This window comes from Geotrypetes seraphini, chromosome 4, assembly GCF_902459505.1.
Source record: "Geotrypetes seraphini chromosome 4, aGeoSer1.1, whole genome shotgun sequence".
Lineage (NCBI taxonomy): Eukaryota > Metazoa > Chordata > Amphibia > Gymnophiona > Dermophiidae > Geotrypetes > Geotrypetes seraphini.
In genome coordinates, this window is record NC_047087.1 from 126039496 (window position 1) to 126066839 (window position 27344).

Below are 27344 nucleotides of genomic sequence, written 5' to 3' on the forward strand. Positions count from 1 at the left end.
TTAATCAACCACAATTAATAGCAATTATTTGACTTAAAACCCCTCACATGATTTCAGTGGCAGGACTATCCTAATTTTCTTCAGCATAGCAACTTGTCTCTTCTTTTTTAACTCATGAATCAACTGCAATAGAAGGAATCATTGAATATTCATTCTGTCAGAGCTCTTGTGGCACCCTTATTAATAAAGTGACTTTTGAACTTCATATTCCTGGCTGGACATTTGACATCTTTTCCTCATGACTTCTTTGTTATGTGTCCTTCACTTTCATCTTCAAGGCCGTTTGTTGGCTTCCGATTCAGAGAAATATAACTTTGCCAGAAAAAATAGATGGAAATACCTTTCTAAATCTAGACTCTAAATTATATGCTAAATAATTGTTAAACTAGGCATGGTTAGTTGCCACTGATTTTCCCTAATTTTCAATTGTAAACTACTTAGATTTTCTCCTTGATGATTTGTAGTATATCAAAGAAATATGAAATATAAGCATGCCTCTAAAATGATTAAAATTAAGTACATTTCCCTTTGCTTTATTTCACCATTTTAGCTCCCTTGCCCTTTTCATGTCTTCTCTTCCTTGGAAGTGTGTAGTGTGCCCAAGTTTTTTTCATTCTCAAAAACTTGAAGCCTGTCTGGCTTGAGCAGCACAGCCTGTGAGGTTTGCAAATGCTCACAGTATTTTCATATGACTATGTTCTGGCATGCATGATAGGCTCTACTAGTTGACCCCTCAGATTCTTCAACAACTGGCAGATGTTAGATGCCTCATTCCTTCTGGTGTTTTAGTAGGCAGTGGGATGAATTTCATTAAATACCCTGTTATAATCTCCTGTCCCATTTGGTCAAGTAAATATCTCTCATTTTTGTCCTGTTTTCCCTAACATGAAGATTTGGGATACTGTCCTTTTATTTTACAGAAATTTGGCAGGAATGCTCTTACTTCAGAGAGACCCACTTGCCAAATTTTTCCACAGTGGAAAGAGTCCCCAATCTGTGCATATGAATAGAAAGAAAGACTGATGTAGCAATAACAATAATATTTCATGATGAAACATATCTAGAAAATGTATTTTAAATGTGAAAAAATGCCTCCCCCCCACCTCCCAAAATTACACCTTCCCCCTCTCCTCCTTGTTCACAATCTGGCACCTCAGTGATGGCTAGTGGGGAGCCTGGGCCTTGGGGCTGGATGAAACTACCAGACCAAAACAAATTTAATGCATTAAGAATGTTTTCTAGTAAATGACCTTTCCCTGAATTTTTTGGGTCTAGGATGATTCATCGCAGCCAGTTCAGCGCATCTGTTTCAGCATGATGAACTGGCCGCAATGAATAAACTAATTTCAGCATTTAGGGTGGTGATGCCCCCATACCCCCCAAAATTTCAACATTTAGGGGGGCGATGTTCCCCCACCCCAAAAAAATTTCAGTGTAGGGGTGATGCCTCCCCCACACATCTCAAAATTACACCGTCCCCCTCTCCTCTCTGTTTGCCTGGGGGGATAAGCAGCCACGGAACTGCTGCGTCTGCTACGTCATTCGCTCTATGTTGGTACTGTGAAGCCCAGATTCCCTGTAATGGGACAATTTTGATCATGGCCATTTCATCGCAGTCATGCTGAAACATCCCACGATGAATCATCCCATTCTGGAGGTTTTCACCTTTTTATTGGATCTTAGCCTGCTGTATTTTCTCTAAAGTGTTAGGAAACATACTGATGGGTCAATATTCAAATGCCATAGTTGGGATGTTTTTTTAAATACTGGGTGCTGTATTTAAATCTTTTTCACATATTTAGCTCTACTATCTGGTTTGGAATAGCTCAGCATATTTATATTCAGTGGTGACTGCTGCTAACATTTTGGCTACAGGCAATATTCATCTGCTATCCAAATAGCTAGGCGGTTTGACTGCCTTTTTTGCCAGCCTGATGTTGTATAGTATATCTGTTTGCAACAGGAGACTCTCTGGGAAACTCTTGGCCCTTTTCTTCCAAGTTCTAAGAAACACCAGGAATAATAATAATAACTGTATTCTTTAATACCGCCATAACCAAAAGTTCTAGGCGGTTTACCCTAAAAAGAGCTGGACAATCAGCAAAATACAATAATACAGTAAAAAATACAAATATTTGTAAAATAGAATTTCAATAATAAAACTCACTAAGTAATAAACTTATCGAACAAAGTGGTGTTAATTAATTTCCAAAAACTGCAATAGAATAACATAGCTTGGTGAATACATTCACCTAACCAAGATTGTTGCCTACCAACTTGAAATGCTAGGATCCTATCTAAGAAGGTCTTTTATCTACACCCATTCATTTTTGAATAAGCAAATAAGTAGATATGTTCAAATCAAATAAGGCCTTATTGGGAGCTCTTAGGAAACTGCTAAATAGCAGTGTTCCAACTAAGAGCCACACCAGACTCTGGGGATTACCCCTTTTATTGATATCCTGACATCATCTCATTCATTAGTAAACATACATGGTTAATGCAATCTCCAATCAAATTACAAGCTCAAAAATATCATCCAATTATAAATTGCATACTTCAGTAATGTACTTCCTTTAATTACAATCACATAGCTATCTGGATGGTGGCTGAATATCACCAGTTATCTGTACAGTTAGGCAGAATGACCTCGCTCTGTCCTGATAATGCCAAATTATGCTAAAGCATTCTGTAAGAATATTCAGCAACACTATTTGGATAGCTCTGCTGAATAGTAACAGTACTTATTTGCATATGGGTGCCACTATATGGATAAATGCTTTTGAATATCCAGCCCTTAGCATTTGGTACATAGTTATAGGCTGAATTCAAAATGGTATCATAAGAACATAAGAATTGCCATACTGGAACAGACTAAAAGTCCATCAAGCCCAGTATCCTGTTTCTAACAGCGGCCAATGCAGGTCCCAAGTACTTAGCTAGATAGTAGTAAAACAGATTTTATGCTGCTTATCTTAGGAATAAGCAATGGATTTCCCCAAGCCATTTCAATAATGGCACTTCTTTTTTAGGGAATTATCCAAAGCTTTTTTAAACCCCACTAAGCTACTGATTTTACCACATTCTCCAGCAACAAATTCCAGAGTTTAATTACCGTATTTTTCGCTTCATAAGACACACCTCACCATAATTTAGAGGAAGAAAACAAGAAAAAACACATTCTGAACCAAATTCTCCTTGCCAGACTCTGCACCCAACCCCACACTCCTTGCCAGGTTCTGTACCCTGTCCTCCCTCTGGTGATCTAGTGGTAGGCCGGGACAGGGCACACAGGCAGGCCTCCCTCTCCCAGGCAGCCCCCCAGGCAGGCAGACAGTACTCCTCCCTCCAAGGCAGCCCCCCCAGGCAGGCAGGCAGGCATCCCCCTCACAGGCAGCACCCCCTAAGCAACCAGGCCTCCCCCTCCCAGGCAGCCCCCTCAGGCAAGCAAGCAGGCCTCTCCCTTCCAGGCCTCACCGCAGGTAGGCAGGCCCCCCCCCCCCCGTTACCTTTTTTTTTTTTCATTCTGTCACTCTCCCTCACTAGACGCGGTTGCCTGCCTGGTCCCGGTGATGGCTGATGCGGCTTGCGGCTGTAGTCCTCTTCTTTTCCCTTGCAGCGGAGCGGCGCACAGTTGCTGCCTGCCTGGTCCCGGGCTGCTTCCCGTGAACAATCTCACGGGAAGTGGCACGAGACCAGGCTGGCAGCCCTGTGCGCCACTCCGCTGTAAGGGAAAAGAAGAGGAGTCGAGCCACAAGCCACGTCAGCCATTACTGCCTGCCGGGACCAGGCAGGCAGCCGCATTTAGCGAGGGAGGGCAACAGAATGCAAATTAAAAAAAAGGTAACGAGGGGGCCGGAGCCTGTTTGTCTGCCTGCAAGGGAAATAAGAGGAATCGAGCCATGAGCTGCGTCAGCTATCACTGCTTGCCTGGACCAGGCAGGCAGCCGCGTTTAGCGAAGGAGGATGACAATGAAAAAAAAAAGATAAGGGGGGGGGTTGGGTATTCGCTCCATAAGATATACCTTTATTTCCACCCCCTTTTTTGGGGTGGAAAAAGTGCATCTTATGGAGCGAAAAATACGGTACATGTGTGAAGAACTATTTTCTCCGGTTTGTTTTAAATCTACTACTTAGTAGATTTATTGCATGCCCCCTAGTCCTAATATTTTTGGAAAGAGTGACCAAGCAATTCACATCTACCCTTTCCACTCCTCTTAATATTTTATAGACCTCTGTCATATCACCCCTGAGCCATCTCAGGGGTGATATGATAGAGTCCTAGCCGCTTTAGCCTTTCCTCATTGGGAAGTCATCTCATTCCTTTTATCATTTTTGTTACCCTTAAGTTCTCTGCACTTTTTTAATTCCGCTATATTTTATTGGGATATGGCGACCAGAATTACACACAGTATTTGAGGCGCAGCTGTGATACAAGGGCATTATAACATTTTCATTTTCATTTTTGTTTTCCATTCTTTTCCTGATAATTCCTTACTTATGGAGCCGAGGGTTTCAATGTGTCCTCAACCATGACAGCTAGATCCTTTTCCTGGGCAGTGGCTCCTAACATAGAACCCAGCATCATGTAGCTATATCTTTCCCACATGTGTTACTTTCCACTTGCTCACATTAAACATTATCTGCCATTTTGATGCCCAGTCTCACAAGGTTCTCTTGTAATTTTTCACAATCATCTTGCAATTTAACAATTTTGAACAATTTTGTGTCATCAGCAAATTTAATTATCTCACTAGTTAATCCCTTTTCTAGATCCGTGATAAATATGTTAAAAAGCAGCAGTCCCAGCACAGACTCCTTGGGAACCCCATTATTTACCCTTCTCCATTCAGAATATTGACCATTTAAACCTACTCTCTGTTTTCTGTCTTTCAACCAGTTCTTAATCCTTGTTAGAACATTACCTCCTATCCCATGACTTTTTAGTTTCTCAGAAGTCTTTTATGAGGTACTTTTGTCAAATGCTTTTTGAATCCCAGACTGATTAATTTTTCTAAATTATCTTCTGTGTCAGCTCTTGATCTGTTTAAAAGATATCTTTCTGAGTTACTGAAAGTTCTAGAAACATCTTATCCTCCTATCTCAAAGATTTACTATCTCCCTTTTGGAAATAAAAAAAACAATAGAAAATCAACAAGATCTAGCAGTAGATGCTTTAGATTTAATGGATATATTAGAAGGATCAGATATAGAACCAGTACTAATTGCTACCTTGTTTGTTCAACTAGCATTAGACTCAGATAGAGAATGGTTATTAAAAATGTTCTTTAAATTCAAAGATAAATTAAATTAGAATGAATCCAGACGTGTCCAGAATTACACAGAAAAAGAGGAAGCACTTCCTATTACTTTGATCTCAAGTCTTAAAACTGGGTGCATCTTTTGTCCTTAGATTTCCCTGTATATGCTTGGTTCATTTTTAAGGAGTCAGATATATTTTCCTTGAATCCTCACAGCTGTCTAGATTTATCTTGGGTAAAGAGGTGACTTCGACTAGTACACCTGTTAACACACAAGAATGATGCTCATTATTGAAAAACCAGGCTTGCTTCAAGGTCACCTTTTCTTTTTTCCTCCAATAATTATTGAAATGATGTTGTCCGTTATATTTAATGTGCTTCTTCCCCCAAGATAGTGGATTACCCACAATATAAGCAAATCAAAGTTTCTTTGTATTTCCTTGTTTTACAAATTATCCTTTTCCGTTTCTTATTGTGTTTAAACTGTATTTTCCAAATGATTGTTGTGATCATGAAAAATTAAAACATTAATAAAGATATAATTTAAAAAAATTGGTGTTATGTTGTCCACCCTCCAGTCTTCCAGTACTATGCTGGATTTTAAAGAAAAATTACTAACAATAGCTCTGCAAGTTCATTTTTCAATTCTATCAGCACTTTGAGATGTATATCATCCAGTCCAGGCGATTTGGTACTGTTCAGCTTGTCAAATTGACTCATTACTTTGTCTAGTGTAACAGAGTTTCTCTGATTCATCAGAATTGAATACCATTTATGGCACCAGTAACTCCCCCACGTCTTCTTCAGTGAAGACTGAAGCAAAGAATTCATTTAATCTCTCTGCTATGACCTTGTCTTCCCTTTTATCCCTTGGTTGTCTAGTGATCCAACTGATTCTCTTCCCGGTATCTTGCTTTTAATATACTTAAAGTTTTTACTATGTGTTTTTGCTTCCAGCACAATCTTCTTTTCAATATCTCCCTTCACTTTCCTTATTAGCGCCTTGCATTTGACTCAACTTTCCTTGTGTTGCTATACAATTATTTTCATTTAGATCCTTCTACTTTCTGAAGGATTCTCTTTTAGATCTTATAGCTTCCTTCATTTCACTCGTTAACCACACTGACTGCTGTCTGGTCTTCCTTCCTCCTTTTTTTAATACTTGGAATATATTTAATCTGGGCTTCCAGGATGGTATTTTTGAATAACATCCACACCTGATGTATATTTTTAACCTTTGCAGCTGTATTAAGTTTCTTTTTAACATTCTCCTCCTGTTATCATAGTCTCCTTTTTAAAAGTTAAGTGCTGTTGTATTGGATTTCCTGTGCAAACTTACTCCCGAGATTACATTTTTATTTTATTTATTTATTTAAAATTATTTCTAGCCTGCTTATCTACAAATCTAGGCGGGGAACAAAATCTTATGTTATGATCACCGTTATCAAGTGGCCCCAATGTTGTAATTGGTAGGTTACCCTCCAAGGATTTCTTAGACTATTTCTTACTAGCTAATTACTTTTATAGCCTTCTAATTGATTCAAGGAACTATAAATCAGAGATTATGCCAGGGATGGGTGGGAGCTGGGGAGAGTGGGTAGGAGTTAAACACTAGACAAGGCTTTCCTCAACTGCTATATATGCCCTAATCCTGTCTGATCTTATGCTCTGAAATACAACCTAAAATACTAATTTAGACTAAAACATGTTTTATATAAAAACCCTAACAGAGATGTTAAAGGCTAGACTATTGCCTAAACTGACTTTGCTGTAAAAACAGAGTACTGAACTAAAAAAAAAATAAAAGAGAAGGACAATGAAAAACCTATTGAAGACCAAGTTTTACCTTTTCCCAAGTTTGAATGCTAGCAGGTAAGATATTCCAATGGAGTTTTTCTTCCCCTTAGCGGATCCTCACGCAGCACCTCTTCAGGCATATGTTTTTCTTAACCAGCTTATTCATAGATCCCCTATTTTTGTCTAGATTTCATTCTTATGTTTTAACATATGCATTAAAAAAAAAAAATAAAGGTCAACAAATTCTCTTATTAAGAAGAATCTCTGATGAAAATGTTAGCATAAGGCAGCAATGTGTGCATTGTAGCAGGTCTCTAACATGCTCAGATTTCTGTTGGTGAGAGTGCCTTTGTGCTTTTAAAGACCTTAAACTACTATTCAGGATAAAATAGTGTTACAGAAAAAAATTGAATAGAGATTGAGAATTATCATTATCGTTATCATTTTTTGTAATTGATCTACCACCCTTTTGCCATGCAAGTCAAGGTGGTTTACAATTAAAAACAACAGTAAATTTTAAAAGGCAAAGGAGAACTCCATTGACCATGACAATCACAATCATTCAGATCCCATTCATACCCTAACTCCTCAAGGGTAGATCCTCCTGATTTGTTGATCATGTAGAACTATTAATTATTGAAAACCTTTTCGCATAGATATCTTTTTAACATTGAATGGAAAGTGTGATACGATTGTTCTAATTTTAGATTCTGAGGAAGTGGATTCCATAACATATACGGCTCCTTTTACTAAGGTGCGCTGGCAGTTTTAGCGTGCACTACAGTGCCACGCGCACTAAATTTGAACGCCTTCATAGAGCTTGCGTTAGTATTTTTCATTTAGCGCGAGGTTTGCGCGCAATAATCTTTAGCTCGCGCTAAAAACGCTAGTGCACCTTTGTAAAAGGAGCCCATAGTAGATGCAATTTCAAAAAAGGCTGAGTTTTTTGTTGCCTCCCAATTTGTTTATGATGGATGATGGATAAGTACGGTAATCTGCTGTCAAAGATCGTAATATATATTTAGGAGTATAAGGGATGATCAGTGCTGAGAGATATATCAAGGGATTCCAGTGTGTAAGAACATATGAACTAAAGTAAGTATCTTAAATTGAATTTTAGATTATATTAGGAGCCAATGTAACCTTTTTAACAAAGGAGTACTCATAGTATGAACAAAATACTCTTGCTGCAGTGTTCTGCAATTGAAGACTGAATTTATACCTTCTAAACGTTCCAAAATCCCTGGTAATAATCCCTATGGATGCCTTTTAAAGGTATCTGATAGAGGTATTGAAATAACAAGAGAGACTCCAGGGGTTGAAGTTCCAGATAGTGGAGAGCCTTTGATTATATATCAGATATACTTGAGACCACTTTGTCTGATACTATGGAAAGAGCCATATTAATGGTATCCTTTGTTTTGGAGCAAGCTATGAATGCAGTGATGAGACTTTATTTTCACAACTCTCTCAAGTTTTGTTTTGCGGGAAAAAGCTTAACTATACCCACCTGTACACAACAATAAATAGCTCTTATGCCTGTAGATGTCATCTTTATTCAGATACAGTAGGTTTTGGGTGGGTTTTGCAGGATATAGTGATGTGTACCTAGGATTTTTTATGTGACGTTCACTGCACTACCCCTTAGAGTGCCCCTCTGCTCTGCTGTGTGGCCATCTGAAGCTGTAATACAGACTGGAATATACTATTTTTCCCACATCTTTGGGTGGTGGGAGGAGGCTGGTGACCATTGAAGGAGTAAGGGGAGTGGCATGCCTTAATCCCTCCAGTGATCATCTGGTCAGTTTGGGCACCTTTTGGTTCAAAGTTGTTAAATTGCAAGAGGATTGTGCAAAATTGCAAGAGGACCTTGTGAGACTGGAAGACTGGGCATTAAAATAGCAGATAATGTTTAATGTGAGCAGGTGTAAAGTGATGCATGTGGGAACCCGAACTATAGCTATGTAATGCTGGGTTCTGTGTTAGGAGTCACTGCCCAGGAAAAAGATCTAGGTGTCATTGTTGAGAATGCATTAAAACCCTCGGCTCAGTGTGCTGCGGCTGCTAAGAAAGCTCATAAAATGTTAGGAATTATCAGGAAAGGAATGGAAGACAAAGATGAAAATGTTTAATACCCTTAGATCGCTCTAATATAGCCACACAGAATTAGAAAAGGTACAGTGGAGGGTGATAAAAATGATAAAAGGGATGGGATGACTTTCCTACGAGAAAAGGCTAAAGCAGCTAGGGCTCTTCAGCTTGAAGAAGAGATGGCTCAGAGGTGATATGATAGAGGTCTATAAAATAATGAGTAGAGTGGAAAGGGTAGATGTGAATCGCTTGTTCACTCTTTCCAAAAATGCTAGGACTAGGGAGCATGCAATGAAGCTACTAAGTAAAAGATTTAAAACAAACTGGAGAAAATATTTATTCACACAACATGTAATTAAACACTGGAGTTTGTTGCTGGAGAATGTGATGAAATCAGTTAGCCTAGTGGGGTTTAAAAAAAGGTTTGGATAATTTCCTAAAAGAGAAGTGCATAGGCCATTATTGAGGTGGCTTGGGGAAATCCATTGCTTATTCCTAGGATAAGCAGCTTAAAATCTGTTTTACTACTTGGGATCTAGCTAGGTACTTGGGACCTGGGTTGGCCACTATTGGAGACAGGATACTGGTCTTGATGGACCTTCAGTCTGTCCCAGTATGGCAATTCTTATATTCTTATGTTTATTCATTTTTAAAACAGATCTAGCTCCAAATGTCTAAATGATTATCTCTGCAGAACATTCAAGTCTTAAGCCCACCCAAAACATGCTTCTAACACACCCTCTTAATATTTAGACGCAATGGAGACAAAATGAGAAAGACATCTAGAAGGTCAGTTTCGAAAATGCCCACGTGGACTTTTTGACTATCCAAGTGCCAGTTTATGCTGTCTTTTAGACATCAATCTTTTTTTGAAATTGAGCCCCAGCCAGACACCCATTCCTAGCAAATACACCTATGCAGGTTGAAACAAACAATCTCATCTTATTTTCACTTTTAACCACCTACTGCTTACTACTGACAATCTGAAGTTACGGTAAGTCTCTGCTGTAGCCTAAAGTTGTAAACAGATATCAGGTTTTCCCATTTATCAGCTCTGTCCATGACCAGATCTCTAATGCATACCTCCATCTTTGTTAGTTTGATTGTGAGCTAAAATTTGAAACACCATTCTTTTCTCCTTGCAGTTAAGATCTGCTTGTTCTATGTGATTTTCTACGGTTGCCTAGCTGGAATTTTCATTGGGACCATCCGTGTAATGCTGCTTACTGTCAGTGATTTTGAACCAAAATATCAGGATCGAGTAGCACCACCAGGTAAATAGAAAATTTTATCATTTGGTTTTGGGTGCTAATTGGGTGATAGATGCAGCATAGATGTCATACTGAGTTTTTATTGAATATTTTCCCATAGTAACCAGGCTGCAGCTTTGTTACTTGTTTCACCTTTTCTTTGTGTAAATAATGAATGTTCTATCAAAAGCAGGTGGAGAACTAGGAATTGTATGCCTCCTTTCTTTTATGAGGAATGTTTTGGGAGCAAGAGACACTTGACTAGTGAGGTAAAACTGCTTGTGTGGTAACCTGCATCTACAGCAAATAGAAGTTAATAAAAATATGAGTAGTTTGAAACAAGTAAATAAATGTTAATTAATTTCAAATGCAGTACTCCCCCAAAATTCGCAGGGGTTCCGTTCCAGGAACCCCCGCGAATTTAAAAAAACCGCGAATGCAGTTTTTTGCATGTCAAAAGGCAAGAGAGGGCAGCTGGGACACCAGTGGGTGCAGAAAATCACTCGCGGTATGCTCCGACAGTCTCTTCCTGTAGTAGAGTCGGGCTACACCAATCAGGTGCTTTGACACGCAGCTCCTGATTGGTGTAGCCCAATTTTACTACAGGAAGAGGCGGTCAGAGCAGACCTTGAATGAGCGAGTTCACGATTCGCGAACCGCGAATAAGCGTGGGAATACTGTAGTAGTAAAACTAGGAGACACTTCATGAAATTATCAGCAAAATTGAAAGAATGTCTTCAATCAACATATAGTTAAGTTATGGAATTTATTACTAAAGGATGAAATATAGTTGGGTTTAAAACAAGTTTAGTTACGTTAAGGAGCATAGGAAAGTTAACAAATAATAGCTAGGCAGGCTTGGGGATTGACCCAAGCACAGACTAAGTACCTATATATAAATATAAACCATTTTGATTGTAGCCACAGAAAAGTGGCATATCAAATCACACCCCTTCCCTTTCCCTTTGCCACTTCTTTCTGATATAAATATTTCACTTTGAGTATCTGATTTGTGCATTCATGCTACATGGCAGAAGACTGCAGAGAATGACCCACAGTATACAGATCTCATTAGAATTTGCAATGTAGTTTTCAGTGACCTGGGTTGGCCACTATTGAAAACATTATTATGGTATTAACATAGAACAAAATATTTTCCAGAGAAAGGAAAATGGTAAAACCAGAGGGCATAATTTGAGGTTGGTAGACTCAAGAGTAATGCTAGGAAATTCTTCTTTATAGAAAGAGTGGAATGCGTTCCTGAAGGAGGTAGTGGAGAGGAAAATGGTGATAGAGTTCAAAAAGCATGGGATGAACAAAGTGTATCTCTAATCAGAAAATAATGGGTATATATTGAAGAACTAAGGCCAGTACTGGACAGACTTGCATGATCTGTGTCCCATATATGGCCATTCAGTTGAGGATGGGTTGGGGAGAGCTTTGACGTCTGGGATGGTTTAGATGGGCTGGAGTGAGCTTTGAGATGCCAGTAGATGGAACCTAAGTACACTACTGGGCAGAGCTCTGGGTTTCCGGCCCAGAAATATCTAAGAAAAAGAATAATTAAATCATTAATTTATAGTAGAGTGTATACAGTTAGGCAGACTGGATGGACCATTTGGGTCTTTATCTGCCATCATTTACTATGTTACTGTGTTACTATGACTTAGTGCTCCATTTGTTAGACCAAGTATATTATTTTCTTACATTCTAGGGATGTGCATTCATTGCAGGATGAATGATAAAAGGTGATAAATGAAGGCATTTTCAGTTTGTATATCTGAATACAACAAACCCAATGTGCAAGGGGCTAATTGAAGCTGAATCATTCATTCCATTTATTTTCATCTAAAACTGTGCCTGCAGGGAGGAATGAAAATAGAGAAAGTGGAGCCATTTTGGAAGCACAAGGCATTTTACCAATCATGTTGAAACTTTTTGACAAGCTGCTGAATAAGACTATTCTTGCAACCCTTCCCCCAAATCTCATAACTGATGATGTAATCAATATCTAACTAAGAAAATGAAAGAAAAGATTATGGGCTCCTTTTACTAAGGTGCGCTAGCGTTTTTAGTGTGCGCTACATTGCCACGCATGTTAACCCTGCGCTATGCGCTAAAAACTAATGCCAGCACGAAAAAGGACACCAACTCGACATTGCAGCCTACATGTCCCAACAACCCACACAACCAGAGATCCAAAAATCAAACGGAAAATGGAACTGTTCCCTATGGTCTGATCACTACACATACTCCTTCGAAATCAATTGGACCAATAACAAAAGCATTCCAATTAATCAAAAAACATCCTACAACTCACGCAAACATATCGATCCCACCATATTCTGGACAAAAGCAGATTCCATAATCCAGGCAAGCAGCAATTCCCAACGATTTTCTCCATGTGTGCTGGGAAGATGCCTTTCTCTCTATGGATGACACCCAAAGACTTCGTCTCACAATGGAACCATTTAAGTACTGCAACCCTGGACGAACTAGCCCCAGAAAAACCCAAAACCAAAATCCACAGAAAATCAGACAAGTGGTTCGACAACGAACTACTCCAACTCAAAAGGCAATGCAGACAACTAGAAAGGAAATGGAGAAAAAGCAGCCAAGAATCCACAAAAACAGCATGGAAAATAATGAACCAAAAATACAAGCAAAATCTGAAAGAAAAAAGAAAGACATACTACTCAAAGCAAATAGGAGAAGGACCCCCAAGACTCAAAAAAGCTATTCCAGCTACTAAAAAATCTCACAGATACCACACCTTACCTAGCCAACAGCAACTCCTCCCCTCCCTCAGCCACCCTCTTAGCCACATACTTCAAAAGCAAGATCGCAAATATCAGATCCACGTTCAATGGAATTCCCACTCACATAGAAGTGATCTCATTTCCCCCCCACAGAAAAAGAATCAGTTGCAGCAGACAGAACCTGGTCCCACTTCGCACCCATACAATGGTCAGACTTCGACAAACTATATAATAAATACAGCCACGCAGCCTGTGACCTTAACCACTGCCCCCATACCTATTGAAAGCCTCAAGTACACTATTCCGCTTCCTGCTCCTACAATGGATACAGTCTTTACTATTAGATGGACACTTCCCACAAGACCTCAGCGAAATCATCATAACTCCGATACTAAAAGACCCCAAAGGAACAATGGACCAACCATTCAACTACAGACCCATAGCCTCAGTCCCACTGTACATCAAACTGATGGAAGGTCTTGTAGCCAAAACCTTAACCTCATACCTAGAAAACCACAACTTACTCCACCCCACACAGTCAGGCTTCAGAACCAACTACAGCACTGAGACCCTACTAGGAACACTAATGGACACAGCTAGACAACATCTATGTACGGGCAAGAAAATCCTGCTCATACAACTAGACCTCTCTGCAGCCTTCGACCTGGTAGACCATGACATCCTCCTACAAACACTAGGCTCCATAGGAATCTCAGGCAAGGTACTCGCATGGTTTAAAGGCTTCCTACAATCTAGAACCTACAGGGTGAAAACAAATAAAGAAAAATCAGAACCATGGTCCAACCGCTGCGGAGTACCTCAGGGATCACCTCTTTCTCCCACACTATTCTATATATACATAGCCTCCCTCAGCTCCTACCTAGACAATCATGGCATAACCTCATACAGCTACGTAGATGACATCACCATTCTCCTCCCCTTCGACCACCCAGAATCCACCATGACAGGCACTATTCACAGAACACTCGAAACAATAGCAACATGGATGACAAATCACAAACTAAAACTTAACTCTGATAAAACAAAATTCTTCCTCCTAGAAAACAGCAAAACTCCAACTTTAACTAACCTAGTAATAAAATCGATATCATACCCCATTCAACCCTCACTAAAACTTCTTGGAGTACTGATCGACAGAGGCTTTACCATGCAACCACAAATCAACAAAGTAATAAAATCATCATTCGTGACTATGAGAAACCTAAGACAAATCCGAAAATTCTTCGACAGGAAACAATTCCAACTACTGGTACAATCTCTTATCCTTGGACTTATAGACTACTGCAATGTACTATACCTCCCCTGCCCAGCAACCACGATAAAGCAATTACAAACAATACAAAATACAGCCCTAAGACTCATCTACTCATTGAAAAAATATGATCACATCACAGAAGCATACCACAACTCACACTGGCTCCCAATACAAGCAAGAGTACACTTTAAATTCTACTGCCTACTATACAAAGCTATTAATAGAGAAAGCCCAACTTACTGGAACAACTGACTAACCGAATCCACCTCAACCAGGCACAGGAGAACCCACTCACTATTCACATACCCACCAACTAAAAATGTCAAGAGGAAAACTATATGACAATCTAATGGCCACCAAAGCAGCTAAACTAGACAGATAAATGACCAATCTGCTATCTACGACCACAGACTACAAAACATTCAAAAAAGAAACTAAAACCCTACTCTTCAAAAAACACATAAAACCTGTTTAACACAACCTATTCCTTCCCTAATTCCACCTACCACACACTCCACCCTTATCTAATCTAAAATGTTTCTAATTACCCAACATGTTGCTCCTAAAGATTTCAACAATTCTTATGTAATTCCTAAGTTCTCGACAATTCTTATGTAATGCTTGCAACAATTCTTATGCAATGTTACAATTCTTGTAACCTCCTGACAACTCTTGTGTAATTCGCCTTGAACCGCAAGGTAATGGCGGAATAGAAATCACTAATGTAATGTAATGTAATGTAACTTCAAGCTCTTGTTTTCGGATCCGCTCATCTCAAGATTCTAACATGACAGGGTAGTCCATACACATCCAAAAATTCTTTCCTAAAGTAGTCTCGGAATTCCATCTCAACCAATCCATAGTTCTGCCTGTTTTCTAAAACACATTACCATCCTGGAGAAGCATTACTTCATACCTTAGACTGGAAGCATGCTCTGGCATACTACTTGGACTAGACTACCTGGAAGCTTTCCCAGCTTGGCATACTACTTGGACTGAACTACCTGGAAGCTCTCCCAGCTCTTTGTGTCTTTTGACCCTAACAGGCTAGGACTTTCTGTTTCCAAGAGAATCATCTCCAGTTGGTTAGAATACTGTATACGCGGGCTGGGCTAACCCTGCAAGGCCATGTAACAATCAATCAACTTGCACAAATTTCTAAAGGTAATTTTGTCAAAAATATACTTCTAATGACCACATTAACTTGACAAAAGTGGAACAAACACTGTGTTGTACTGAGCCACTGGTCTCAAATCTCACTTAATCAAAACGAGCCTCAGACAAGCAAGCAGGACATATCAATTCCAGCCGGAACACAAAGGCTCCTCTTCCATCTGGTGGGGGGGGGGGGGGCACAGTAAAAAAAAAAAAAAAAAACAACTCAGGCCCAAACCTGTGAAAAACCTGTCCTCCCACCTGAATGCAGAGCAAACAAAACTCAGTGCTCAAATACAAACCAGTGTATTACACGTAATTAGCAAAAAACCCAAGTACTTAGCTGAGAAAAAAGTTGTTTATACTTGGGTGGAGCTGTCGATAAGCACTGCAGAGCTGCCAATGCTGATGATCCAGGACCCACACTATAGATGAACACTATTGTAGTTCTCAGCAATTTGTGCAGAAAGTCCTGCTGTTGAAAGCAAACAAACTGCAGATTCTGCTGTGCCACTGTTGAAAAGGACAATTGATCACTCATTTCACACACCCACACCCACTACAACACTTTCACAGATTGTATTGCCCTTCCTCTACAAGAGCCTTGTTTCGCAGATTATGCTGCCTCAGGAGAAAAGGGCTAAATAAAAAATAATAAAGAACATTCCTTCTGTAACTACGGCAAAGGCTCACAAGCGACAGGCAGATTTAAACCCAATTACAGACATGCCTCTCATGTCGTCCAGGTCACATGATGCAGATCAGCTGAAAAATTTAAAGAAACAACACCAGGCGACAGATCTTAATAAAAAACTTGCCATTCAATAGCATTGTTTAACCCATAAGGTTCAGTAGATTGAAGTTTATATATCCAAAACTGTTCTCTTTGTCTCAATTTTTTCTTAAACTGGTACAATAGACTATTCTCATGCACATGTCTCTTTTGGTACCAGCATCAAGTCTTCAGGAAGAGATCCGGGCAATGCTCAGATAAGCTTTTGGGGCTATTGCACACACAGTTTTCACAGAATTAGAAAAGGTACAGAGAAGGGCAATAAAAATGATAAAAGGTTTGGGATGACTTCCCTTTGAGGAAAGGCTAAAGCAGCTAGGGCCCTTCAGTTTGGGGAAGAGACAGCTCAGGGATGATATGATAGAGGTCTATAAAATAATGAGTGGAGTGGAAAGGGTAGATGTGAATCGCTTGTTCACTCTTTCCAAAAATACTAGGCCTAGGGGGCATGCGTTGAAGCTACTAAGTAGTAGATTTAAAACAAACTTAAGAAAATATGTTTTCACACAATGTGTAATTAAACTCTGGAATTTGTTGCCAGAGAATGTGATGAAATCAGTTAGCATAGCAGGGTTTTTAAAAGGTTTGGATAAATTCCTAAAAGAGAAGTCCATAGGCCTTATTTGAGATGGCCATTATTGAGATGGCTTGGGGAAATCCATTGCTTATTCCTAGGATAAGCAATATAAAATCTGTTTTGCTACTTGGGATCTAGCTAGGTGTTTGGGTCCTGGGTTGGCCACTGTTGGAAATAGGATACTTGGCTTGATGGACCTTCGATCTGTCCCAGTAGGACAATTCTTATGTTCTTAGGCTATAAAGACTATCTGCCTCAGCCCAACCCGAGGTATAAGTGCTGCAAAAGGGGTTGCTGAGCTGATTGCAGCTTCCGCGATGAGCTCAGCGGCCACGGCAACCTGCCCCCCCCCCCCCCACTGCAACCATTGTGGCTGGAGAGATGGCTCATGGTGATTGCCCACCCCCTGAACTGCGGCACTTTGGGATTAGGATTGCGGCAGGGCATTTCCCCTGCCGCGATCCTCACCCCGAAGTGCTGCGGTTCAGGGGGAGTTATCGTGGCAGGATAGATGAGCCATCTCTCCTGCCGCAATCCACCCCTCCCCCCGATTGGATCGGGCAGGAGGGAGCCCAAGCTCTCCTCCAGCGACCACCATGATCGGATTGGGAAGAGGGAGCCCAAGCCCTCTTGCCCTGCCGAAACCCCACCCACCTGACACAATCGGGGTAAGAGGGAGCCCAAACCCTCTTGCCCTGCCAAAACCCCCTACCCCCACCCCCACTAAGATATGGGCAGGAGGGATCCCAGGCCCTCCTGCCCTCGATGCACCCCCCCGTGATCACCCCCCCGAACCCCTCGATCAGCCCGCCGAACCCCACCTACACCCGCCGAACCCCATGACACCCCCGCCGACCCAGCAACTCCACCCTCCACTCCCGATGCCCCCCTTTACCTTAAAAAAAAAGTTGGATGGACAGACGGGTCCGGCATCCTCAGAATGGCGGGCCTTAGGGCCTGATTGGCCCAGTTGCCTCAAGTCCCGCCCACAGGTGGGGCCTTAGGCGCCTGGGCCAAACGGAATTGCGAGCAATGGAATCGAGGGTGAAATACTCATGTGGATTAAAAACTGGCTGGAGTATAGGAAACAGAGAGTGGGGGTAAATGAACAATACTCGTCTTGAAAGAGCGTCACCAGTGGGGTGCCACAGAGCTCGATGCTTGGACCCGTGCTCTTCAACATCTTTATAAACGATCTGGACATTGGTATGACGAGTGAGGTGATTAAATTTGCAGAAGTTATTCAGAGTAGTGAAGACACAGGGAGATTGTGAAGATCTGCAACGTGACATAATCAAGCTTGAGAAATGGGCATCAACATGGCAAATGAGGTTCAACATGGATAAGTGTAAAGTGATGCATGTCGGTAACAAAAATCTCATGCACGAATACAGGATATCTGGGGCGGTACTTGGAGAGACCTCCCAGGAAAGAGACTTGAGAGTTCTGATCGACAAGTCATTGAAGCGGTCCGCGCAATGTGCGGTGGCGGCGAAAAGGGCAAACAGAGTGATAGGAATGATTAAGAAGGGGATCACTAACAGATCAGAGAAGGTTATCATGCTGCTGTACCGGGACATGGTGCGCCCTCATCCATCACTGGTCGCCATACATGAAGGACACGGTACTACTCAAAAGGGTCCAGAGAAGAGCGACTAAAATGGTTAAGGGGTTGGAGGAGTTGCCATACAGTAAGAGATTGGAGAAACTGGGCCTCTTCTCCCTTAAAAAGAGGAGACTGAGAGGGGACATGATCGAAACATTCAAAATACTGAAGGGAATAGACTTAGCAGATAAAGACAGATTGTTCACCCTCTCCAAGGTAGGGAGAACGAGAAGGCACTCTCTAAAGTTGAAAGGGGATAGATTCCGTACAAACGTAAGGAAGTTCTTCTTCACCCAGAGAGTGGTAGAAAACTGTAACACTCTTCTGGAGTCTGTTATAGGGGAAAACACCATCCAGGGATTTAAGACAAAGTTGGACAAGTTCCTGCTAAACTGGAACGTATGCAGGTGAGGCTGGACTCATTTAGAGCACTGGTCTTAGACCTGGGGGCTGCTGCGTGAGCGGACTGCTGGGCATGATGGACCACTGGTCTGACCCAGCAACGGCAATTCTTATGTTCTTATGTTATGGGCTCCCTCTTGCCCCAATCGTGTCGGACGGGTGGGATTTCTGTGGGGCAGGAGGGCTTGGGCTCCCTCCTGCCCCATTCGTGTCGGGTGAGTGAGGTTTCGGCGGGGCAGGAGGGTTTGGGCTGCCCAATCCGATCGGGGGTGGATTGCGGCAGGAAAGATTGGCTATCTCTCCTGTTGTGATAACCATTCCAAGTGCCGCGTTTGGCAGCATTTGTTGGTATCGCTATCGCGGCAGGGGAGATGTGCCATCTCTCCTGTCACAATCGTTGTCGGGGGTGGGAGTGGATTCTGTAACCGGTGTTGTTTTTGACAGACACCGGTTACAGAATCCAGCTTTTAGGCGAAGGACTAGCTCCTCCTTCACCTGAAAGGCCTGGCTTTGGGCTTTTGGGACTTAGGCTTTTTTTTGGTTTATTATATGTCTTAAGTGTAGATGGTTTATTATTTTTGGTTTATTATATGTCTTAAGTGTAGTGGTGGTCTGGGAATTTAAACAGCTGAACGTAGAGGCAGGCCATTATAAAAAAAAATACCAAAACAAAACAACTCCTTTTGGACATTTTTTTTGAGAATGGACATTTTCCCTGCTTCTACTTTCAATGTTTAGGGCCTAGGCCAAAAGGGGACTTAGACTTTTTTTTAATTATGCCCCTCTTCATGTCACTACAATCAGCCCTCTTCTTCTTCGTCTAGATCTTCCATTCAACAGGACTAGCCATGACAACAGAAATTGCAGAAACTGTAACCTCGGTCCCAAACTAGACATCAGTTGTCCTTTTGAATCCTTTCTAGAGAGCATTGCCAGTATTTCTCTGCCTAAAAATCTTCCCAAAGGAGGCAGACTACTCCATTTTCACCAGTGTTGGACTCTCATTACATCAGCTCAGTGGGTTTTTCAGGTAGTAGCTCAAGGCTATGCCCTGTGGAAAATGCTGTGATTAGATTATTAGGCCGTGCATATATTCGTGATCATGTGACATCTTTGTATTTAAAATTCCATTGGTTACCAATGGAATTTAGGATCAAATTTAAGATCCTGATGTTGGCACATAGAGCATTATTTCAGCTACAGCCTTCATATCTTTCTAACTTGGTGTTATTTTATGCCCCAAGGGTAGTCGTTCCTCATATCTCGAAGGCACATCTTGCGTCAACTAGAGATTGTGCGTTCTTTTATTTAGGTCTGCGGCTATGGAATAACTTGCCCATAGACTTGAGAAAAGAAAAATCATATAAATTTTAAAAGACATTTAAAAGCCCATTTTTTTCAGTTGGCTTTCTCAAATTGAAGAATTGAGTCTGGGACTGTAATTTGTATTTATGTAATGATTAATTTCTGTTATAGAAATTTTTAGTTGTATGTATTAGTTATGTATTAGTTTATTGAGATTTAATTGTTTTACTGTTTTACTATTAGAAATTTTATTATTAGAATTGTTATTATTGAGATGTTGATAGCTATTTTTAAATGGAGTTCTTTTCTTAATGAATGTGAACTATACATTGTAAACTACTTGGATCCTTTTTAGGCTGTTATGCTTTATATAAAGTTTTAAATAAACATAAGAGCACCTTCAAACCACCCACCAAAATAGTCTCTTTTCAGCCTCCCTCCAGAAGACCGTTCTTCACCAAGAAATCTCAGCCCTTATCCAGCTGAATGCAATAGAACCTGTTCCTTTGCAGGAGAGAGGTTGAGGGTTCTACTCCAAGTATTTTCTGATTCCAAAAAAAGACTGGAGGCCTACATCCAATTCTAGACCTCTGGGGACTCAACAAATACTTGCTGGAGAAGTTTTTCATGATCTCTCTGGGAACTCTACCTCTTTGCTCTCTAGATATTAAAGAGGCCTATACAAACATCCATACTTCTCAAGGAAATATCTCTGATTTTGTGTGGGATTTCGATACTTCCAGTATAAAGTACTACCATTTGGACTTGCTTCAACTCTTTGAGTTTTCATGAAATGCCTTGTGGTAGAGGCAGATTTCATGTCTTTCCCTATTTGGATGACTGGTTGATTAAGTCTTCATCGTTGCTTCTAGCTCAGAATGCCATCAACTCCACAGTTTGTCTTCTATTCATCTGAGCTGTCGTGGACACAATTCAAGGTCGAACTTTTCTACCACAACAGAGAGTCATTCATCTCTGTCAGCAAGCCTCCACCCTGCCATGCATAACGGCATGACAAATGCTACGTCTTCTCAGCCACATGGCCTCCACAGTACACGTCACCCTGTTTTCACATCTCCACTTCAGAATACTGCAGTGGACTCTATCAACCCAATGATCTCAAGCTACAGGACTACTCTCTGCTTCAATCCAAGTCACCTTGCAGTTTTGTGACTCTTTGTAATGATGGATGACTCCTTCTAACCTTACTTGGGGCCTTCTCTTACAGCTTCTGCCCCATCAAAATTCCTCACCACAGAGGGGTTGATGCTAAGCTGGGGTGCTCATCTAGACAGTCTCCAAACTCAAGGAATATGGTCCCCTCATGAGCAAACACTGCATATCAACCTCCTTGAACTTTGAGCAGTATGCAATGCTCTCAAGACATTCCAATACAGACTTCAGCATGTAGTCCTCATTTGAACCAATAACCAAGTTCTATCTCAACAAACAAGGGGGCACAGGCTTTCACTCTCTCTTTATGGAAGCACTCCAAATTTGGACCTGTGCAACTGCTCACAGTATTCTTCTCAGGGTGGTATATCTAGTGGGGAAACAAAATGTGTTAGCAGATTCAGCAGATTTCTTCAACCCCATGAGTGGTCTCTCAACGTAACCATCTAATGTAAAAATTTTCTCCAAATGAGGGACTCCAGACATAGACCTTTTTGCTTCCCCCCACAACCACAAGCTGCCGCTCTTCTGTTCCAGATTATATGCCCCTAATCACTTGTACTCAGATACCTTTCTTCTCCTTAAGGGGAACAGATTCCTCTATGCATTCCCTCCAATATCTTTCATTGTGAAGAATTCAAACTTTGCCAAGAGTGGGGCACCATGATCCTCTTAGCACCACAGTGGCCACATCATCCTTGGTTCTCTCTCCTCCTAGAGCTCTTGACACAAGACCCATTCCACTTGCAGCCATCCCAGTACTACTGACACAGAACAACAGATAGCTTCTCCATCTTGACCCTTGATCATTAACACTAGCAGCATGGTTTCTTTCACAGAACAAGCAAATACCTTCACTCTTTCTTGAACAGTCTCTGAAGTCTTTCAAGCATCCAGAAAACCTTCCACTCAGTGATATTATCACTTCAGATGGACTAGATTCTCTGCTTGGTGTGTGCTTCACTTTCTTGAACCTGTCTTATGTCCACTCCCATCCATTCTGGACTACATTCTTCTTCTCTCTAATTCAGGCCTTAAGACCAACTGAGTTCGAGTACATCTCAGTTCCACACTCCCTTGCCAAATTTCCAAGTTAATTAAAAATTTGTTATACTGCCTAATCAGGCTTCTAGGCAGTGTACATTAGCTGAAAGGTATAACATAAAATATATATAATATGACTAATTTAATAAAAACAGACGTTACAGGGGGCAATTAGTAAGACGGACAAAATAAATGAAAACAAACTGGAACAATGGGAAGAGTGGGAGAACTACAATCTTGAAAGAAACAAACAAAAAAGAGAGGAACGAAAGGAAGGGGAAAGAGGATGCAGTGAAATCATTGAGTCGTCCTTAAAAGGACAGTTATAGTTCAAAGGTATTATTGAACAGGAATGTTTTTAATTTTGATTTAAAGTAATTTAGAGTTGTCTCGTCTCTTATAAAATTTGGGGTAGAATTCCAGAGAGAGGGGGGCAGTGACTGAAAAGATGTTAGAACACATGGTGTTGATGTGCCTTAGTGAGGGAATGGTAAGCAGGTTCTGTTTGTCGGAGTGAAGAGATCTCTGTGGGGTATACAGAATAAGAAATCTGTTAATAAATTTGGGGAGGTTACTAGATCGAATTTTGAATGTTAATAGAATTTTATAAATAATTCTGTGTTCAACTGGTTGCCAATGAGCTTTAATCAACAGGGGGGATACGTGGTCAAACATTTTTGCATTGGTTATTATTTTAATGGATGTGTTCTGTACTATTTGGAGTTATCTGATTTCTTTTTGAGTTATACCTTTATATAGGGCATTACAGTAATCAAGGCAAGAGATCACAAGAGAATGGATTAAAATGTTTATGGATGGAGAGTCTGGGACTTTAGAAAGGGAGTGTATCATATGCAGTCTATGGAAACATTTCTGCACTACTATATGCAGTCTATGGAAACATTTCTACACTACTGCGCTGATTTGGTTGTGGAAAGATAGTTTATCATCAAGAATGACAACCAGTAGTTTAAGATTAGGCACAATTTAGATGGGGGTTGATTCAAGTTTGGGGCTGATCAGTGAAAGTCTGTCTTTGATGGGAAAGATCATCTTTTTGTTGATGTATAAAGATAACATGTTTGTGCTCAACCAAATCTTGATTTTTCTTCTAATTTCTGATTTATGGACAACAAACCTCTCTATTCATCCCTTAGTATCCAGATCCATGTAAGGACTTTACCACACTAAAGCACCTATTAGGCCACCTGTGGCCTGTGATCTCAATGTGGTATATACTAGCTGGTTTATGAAGTCTCCCTTTGAGCCACTTTCAACCTGCTGTCTCAATTCCTCACTTGGAGAGATGATTTCCTCATAGCCCTCACGTCTGCCTTCCATGTGAGTGAGCTTCAAGCACTAGTATCAGATCCACCTTATATAAAATTCTACCATGTCAGTCCTTCACACTCATCCAAAATAATTGCCTAAGGTCACTTCAGAATTCCTTCTCAACCAATCCATAGTTCTACCTGTGTTCTTCCCAGAACCATTTACCCATCCAGATGAAGCAGTTCTCCATTGTTTAGACTGCAAACGTGCTCTAGCATACTACCTAGACCGTACTAAACCTCATAGAGGTTTCTCCCAGCTTTTTCTAGCTTTTGATCCTAACAGACTCAGAGAGTTCCAGTTACCAAAAAAAAAAAATCTCAGCTTGGCTAGCGGACTGTTTCTCCTTCTGGTATACTATGGTGGGTTGATGCTGCAGGGCCATATAACAGCCCACAATGTCCGAGCTATGGCTGCCTCAGAGCTCATTTCCTCTATACAGCTATTGAAGACATCTGCAAAGTAGCCTCTTGGTCCTCAGTCCATTCCTTCACCTCTCCCTACTGTTAAGACCGAGACTTCAAAAGAGATAAGACAGTTTTGGCAAGCAGTTCTGCAAAATCTATTTGCTTCCTAGACACCAATTTTCCCTCCAGACCTTAGGGTTTTGCCAGACTCATGTTTATATATAGATTATTTTTATCCAGATTCATGATCCTGGAGCTTGGGAGTCCCAATTATGAGAATATAATACCTTCTTGACCTCAGAGAAAGCAAAGTTACTAACCAACTTCATTTCAAATGCACCCTCCTACCAAACCTTCAGGAAGTCAATTAAAATCTATCTCTTTGATAAATTTCTCTGACTCTTTTCCTGTCTTGTTGTATATTTGAAATGCTTCCAGATAAATTTTGACTAATCTTGGACATGCTAATGTAATTTGAAAGTCCTTTTTGTAACATCGCTGTCTGTATACAGTCTCTTCCTCTGTAAACCGCTCTGAACTGCTTGTGGTATTGCAGTATACAAAAATAAAGATTACTACCTGTAATAGGTGTTCTTCAAGGACAGCAGGCATATTTTCTTGCAACCTGCCCACCTCGCCTATTTGGCTTCTTAGCTTTGTTAGCTGAATTGATAGTCCTGTGGGTGGGAAGGCACTACCATGCACACGGTCTGGGCACTGCCTAAAGATTTAAAACGACAGTGCACTTGGCAGTGTCCGTACTGGGTTCCGTGGATGACATCACACACATTTGAGAATATATACCTGCTGTCCTTGGCGAATACCAGCTACAGGTAAGTAACTTTACTTTATGGGCTATTTGTCTTTTGTTTTCATAATTCTTCTGTTGTATGTACAGCACTTGTACAGTACTGGAGTGCCCATTAGAAGGGAATTTTTATTTTAAAAGCCATAATGGTCTCAAGTCCCTTTTTGTATTTTGTATTTTTTAATGTGCCAAATTATCATTCCACTAATATATTAAGCTCAGTAGCAAGGAGCTTTATGAGTCTCTGTACTGTGAGAGAAGAGGTTGGAGATGTTAAAATTAAAATATATTTTTGGCCATATACTTTACTATAATGATTATGTACTGGGGTAACACTCAGTCCCAATACAAAAGAGGTCCACTATACATGAATAATTTAAACACCTTGGCTGGCATTAAATACTGACTTTAGATATATATGGTAGTACGATTTCCAGTTGGTATGTATGTGTTTCCTACAAGATTCTCTGCTTGAACTGTAATATAAAGATAGTACTGTATTTGGCAATGACTCCATGGCACTTGCATCTGGCTTGACTCACTATGCTCTCCCATACCCAGAAACTTAAAAGCTAGGGAGATCGCTTCTCAGCCTTTTGGCTGAGATCAAGTATAATATCTGTTCTTATCAGTTTAAAAGCTAGGGAGAGAAAGTACCTAATGTGTGTTTCCATGGTAGTGTCAAAAGCTTTTCCTGATGTTATGGCAAAAGTGCAGCTGTAACTAGAGTAGAGTAGCAGGTCTCCTCATGTGAGTGTATATGTGCTGGGAGATGGGATATATCCTACTGATACCTTTTTGGCACCCCTTTCCATACTTAAAGGTTTTCCTACAGTCTTGGTGAGAGGAGGGAGACGTGCTACATTGCTGTCACTCTTACGTTACAAATAACCTTCTACTTTGCATGGGGTTGGCGGTGCTTTGTTGTATAATAACACTGGCACTACAAAACTGTTCCAGGGCCTCTGTAATCAGAGTCTGACTATAAACAGTCATGTATCTCTTAACAACCATGAAGTCACAAAGCAGCAGCCAGTGCTAAAATACTCTGTTTCCGCTTGCTTCTTTTAAAATGTTTGTAGACCCATTAAGGTTATCTCTGATTATTTCACAGTCCAGCCACCTAATAGTATACTAGAGCCTGATTTGATAAGGTTTTTTTTTCCTCTTCTGTGTCTGTGGAACAAAAGGTTACTAAATCAAACCTTTAGTGTGGTGATAAAAATAATTAGGCCCCTTTTTACCAAGCCGCATTAGGGTTTTTTTTAAATCACTTGTTCACGGCAGAAAATCTCCAATGCTCATAAAATTGCTATGAGCATCGGAGCTTTTACCGCAGCGGCCGGCAATAAAAAAAAAAACCATAATGCGGCTTGATAAAAGGAGGGCCTTAATCATTTCCCCTACTATTTAAGAAATTCTTGCAGATTTTCTCTTGATTCTTCCGAATTGATTTTGTAGTTTTAGCTGAATCATTAGGGATAAGAGAACAAATAATTGTAGAGCTGTTTGCTGTTAACAGCTTTGATATGATAAAACAACCTCGGAGTTTGAGCCAGCAGGATAGCGCAGATGCTCAAGGCCCAGCAAAAAGAAGACGGCAGATCTTCGGGCACCAGCACGTCCTGTGCTTTGGTGCTGGTGCCAGATAAGGGTAAGCAATGTGTTCTGGTGGGTGGATGGGTGCGTGGAGGATGATAGATCGCGGGGGAGGGGGAGGGGGATGGCGGATCATACAGGGGGCCTTCGTGAGCGGGGGAGCAATGCCGGTTCTTGGGGGGGGTAGAGCAGCGCCACTGGCCTCGGGGGAACGTATCAAGCGAGTTTCCCTTAGTTCCTATGGGGAAACTCGCTTTGATATATGAGTACTTTGGTTTACGAGCATGCTTCTGGAACAAATTATGCTTGTAAACCAAGGTTCCACTATATTTTATCCTGCTGAAAAGTTATTTCAGAGCTGGCAGTGCTTCACTGCACATTTCCACAACTGCAAAGGAGAATGTATACACTCATTGACATCCCTGAGCAATTTTCCAGTCTGCGTCATCAGCATGCGACAGATGTTTTTTTCCTGCGGGGAGGACTGTTTCTGGATACTGCAGTTTGTCATTATTCTGTTGTACGGTATATTATTGTGTCTTCGTGATTTTGTAACTATATGTGACTGTCTCTTGGAAAAGGTGACTACAGTAGCAGATCCAAAATGTTGAGACTGGCTGATTTTTTGTGTCATGTGTCCATTACTCTGTAAAAGTTATATGTTTGAACTTCTGTAACTTTTTTCACATAAAAAGATGGGTTTTTGGCT

General features: G+C 40.8%; 1 protein-coding gene and 1 pseudogene across 2 annotated transcripts in view; both read left to right on the top strand.

The window, feature by feature from the left end:
• The window catches only part of ATP1B1 (ATPase Na+/K+ transporting subunit beta 1), a 97259-nt gene that overhangs the window by 14766 nt on the left and 55149 nt on the right, over positions 1 to 27344 (top strand). For both annotated transcript variants that reach the window (XM_033942046.1, XM_033942045.1), the window contains exon 2: positions 10295 to 10423. In XM_033942046.1, coding sequence (XP_033797937.1) covers positions 10295 to 10423 — 129 coding nt within the window. The remainder of the gene's footprint in view (positions 1 to 10294; positions 10424 to 27344) is intronic.
• Positions 25617 to 25729, top strand: LOC117360162 (annotated as a pseudogene).